The sequence below is a fragment of the Pleurodeles waltl genome, chromosome 6, assembly GCF_031143425.1.
Source record: "Pleurodeles waltl isolate 20211129_DDA chromosome 6, aPleWal1.hap1.20221129, whole genome shotgun sequence".
Taxonomy (NCBI): Eukaryota; Metazoa; Chordata; class Amphibia; order Caudata; family Salamandridae; genus Pleurodeles; species Pleurodeles waltl.
The window spans coordinates 67,171,916-67,173,979 of NC_090445.1; the positions used below are offsets into that span (position 1 = coordinate 67,171,916).

A 2,064-nucleotide genomic window follows, 5' to 3' on the forward strand; every position below is an offset into this window, starting at 1 on the left:
AGTAGTGACTCTCACTGGATGCATGTGTGCCTGGGAAGGGTACACTACTGGGGTTGGGCAGTACTGTGAAGTGCATGTAGGCGTGGTGAATGTATTGACTGTATGTATGCCTGCAAGGAATACATTACATGTGAGATGTAGTGATGTCCAGTAAGTGTGCAATTAAAGCATGTAGTGGGGGTATGTGTGTACGGTGGGTTACATGGTGGTGTGGGTTGAAAAAGGGATTGTGGTTCCAGACCCCAAACTCTGCGGTCACTGGTGCTTTATTGGTTTCTGTGTATTACATCAAGGTACGGGCATATGGCTGAGGTTCCTTTGACCCCTGAGAATGGGGATTCGCTTCCTGCTACATCACTTCCTCCTCTGGTCTTAGTAGGGGATACCATGGGTGAGGTTACTTCCTGGGTGAGAAAAAGAGGGGGGAGCCCTTTTAAATTATACTTTTTTTCTTTCACTCCTGCTTTTGTTTCATCATTTTTCTTCCTTTTCATTTTTTCTTTCTTTCTTGTTTTTTTCTTTCTGCCTTTCCATTTCTGACTCTTTAATTGTCTTTATTTGTAGATAAGCATGAACGCTGCCAACCAGACCTTAGTGACTGACTTCATTCTTGTTGGACTCACCAGCATACATGAGCTGCAGGTTATGTACTTCATTCTATTTTTGCTTATCTACATCCTCACAGTCACCTCTAACACTATTATCATTGTCATTGTAAGACTGGATTACAATCTCCACACCCCCATGTACTTTTTCCTGAGTCACTTTGCATTTTTAGAAATTTGGTACATCACAGCCACTGTACCCGCTATGCTTTCTAGCTTCTTGACAAAAAGAAAATGTATTTCTTATCAAGGCTGCATTACGCAGTCATGCTTTTTCTTCTGCTTAGGAGCTACCGAATTCTTTATCTTGGCCGTCATGGCCTTAGATCGCTATGCGGCCATCTGTAACCCTCTGCGGTACCCGGCTATCATGAACCAAAGGGTATGTGGAAAGCTAGCTGGAGCATCCTGGCTTGGAGGCTTTATGACTGGATGGGTCTTCACCATCCCAACCTCCAGACTGACCTTTTGTGCCGACAACAGGATTGACCACTTTTTTTGTGATTTTGCCCCACTTTTAACCTTGGCATGTTCAGACAAATCCCCAAGTGAGATTACCTTTTTCTTTCTATCTTACTCCGTAGTGCTGAGCTCCCTTCTACTCACCACAGTGTCCTACTTCAACATCGGGAAGACCATTGTGAGGATCCCATCCAAAGCGGGGCGCCAGAAGGCCTTCTCCACCTGTGCCTCTCACCTGACTGTGGTGGTTATCTTCTATGGGACGGTCATCTTCATGTACCTGCGACCAGCATCGAGCTACTCCTTTCACATGGACAAAGTGATATCTGTGTTCTACTGTGCAATTACACCCTTCCTGAATCCACTGATTTACAGTCTACGGAACCACGATGTTCGGAAGGCTCTGCACAAAGCAAGCACGAAACTCAGAGCATCCTTCCTACAAAATTAAGAGCATACCTGATGGATTTCTATTTAGATTATGCATTTAAATTCCTGCTCTCAGTGAATCTGAAGTAGGGTAAATGTTTGTATTTTATTCATGTCATCTTCTCACATGATAGTGCATTAGAGAGGTGATTTGAAATATCGAATCAGTTCTGCATGGTTGCTCCTTGAGACAATGTAGTACCTGGAAAAATGGCATAGAAATTAGGCTGATTCTGCTGCTGTGTTCTGCAGGGCACGAGTTCAAATGTATGATTGGCCACCTCAACTTTTATCCTTGTGCAGTTGATCAAAAACAAAGCAATTGGCAAAACTCTTGTATTAAGTGCCAATTAAAAGATTTTATTAGAATTACGGGAGTGAAATGTGGGCAAAGTTAAACACTTATGGGTAAAAATCCTTTTTTAGGGAGAGATGAAGTAAAGCAATTTGGTAGAGAGAAGGGCATTCCCCTAGGCAAACAAATGACAATAAATGAAATCACATATTTATCAGTGCAGATTCCAGCAATTTTTCTATGGTCTGTGTAATCTGAGTCCCCACAGGTTTG

At 42.8% G+C, this 2,064-nt stretch overlaps 1 protein-coding gene across 1 annotated transcript; it reads left to right on the forward strand.

Moving 5' to 3' along the window:
* Positions 1-200: 200 nt before the first annotated feature.
* On the forward strand, positions 201-1,518 carry LOC138301480 (olfactory receptor 6Y1-like). The gene has a single exon (XM_069241991.1). The coding sequence runs from the start codon at positions 571-573 to the stop codon at positions 1,516-1,518; it is 948 nt and encodes a 315-aa protein (XP_069098092.1). The 5' UTR covers positions 201-570.
* The last annotated feature ends 546 nt before the right edge of the window (positions 1,519-2,064 follow it).

Bases quoted from the DNA above. Each gene is read 5' to 3' on its own strand.
- LOC138301480 (XM_069241991.1), top strand. From the start codon at position 571: ATGAACGCTGCCAACCAGACCTTAGTGACTGACTTCATTCTTGTTGGA.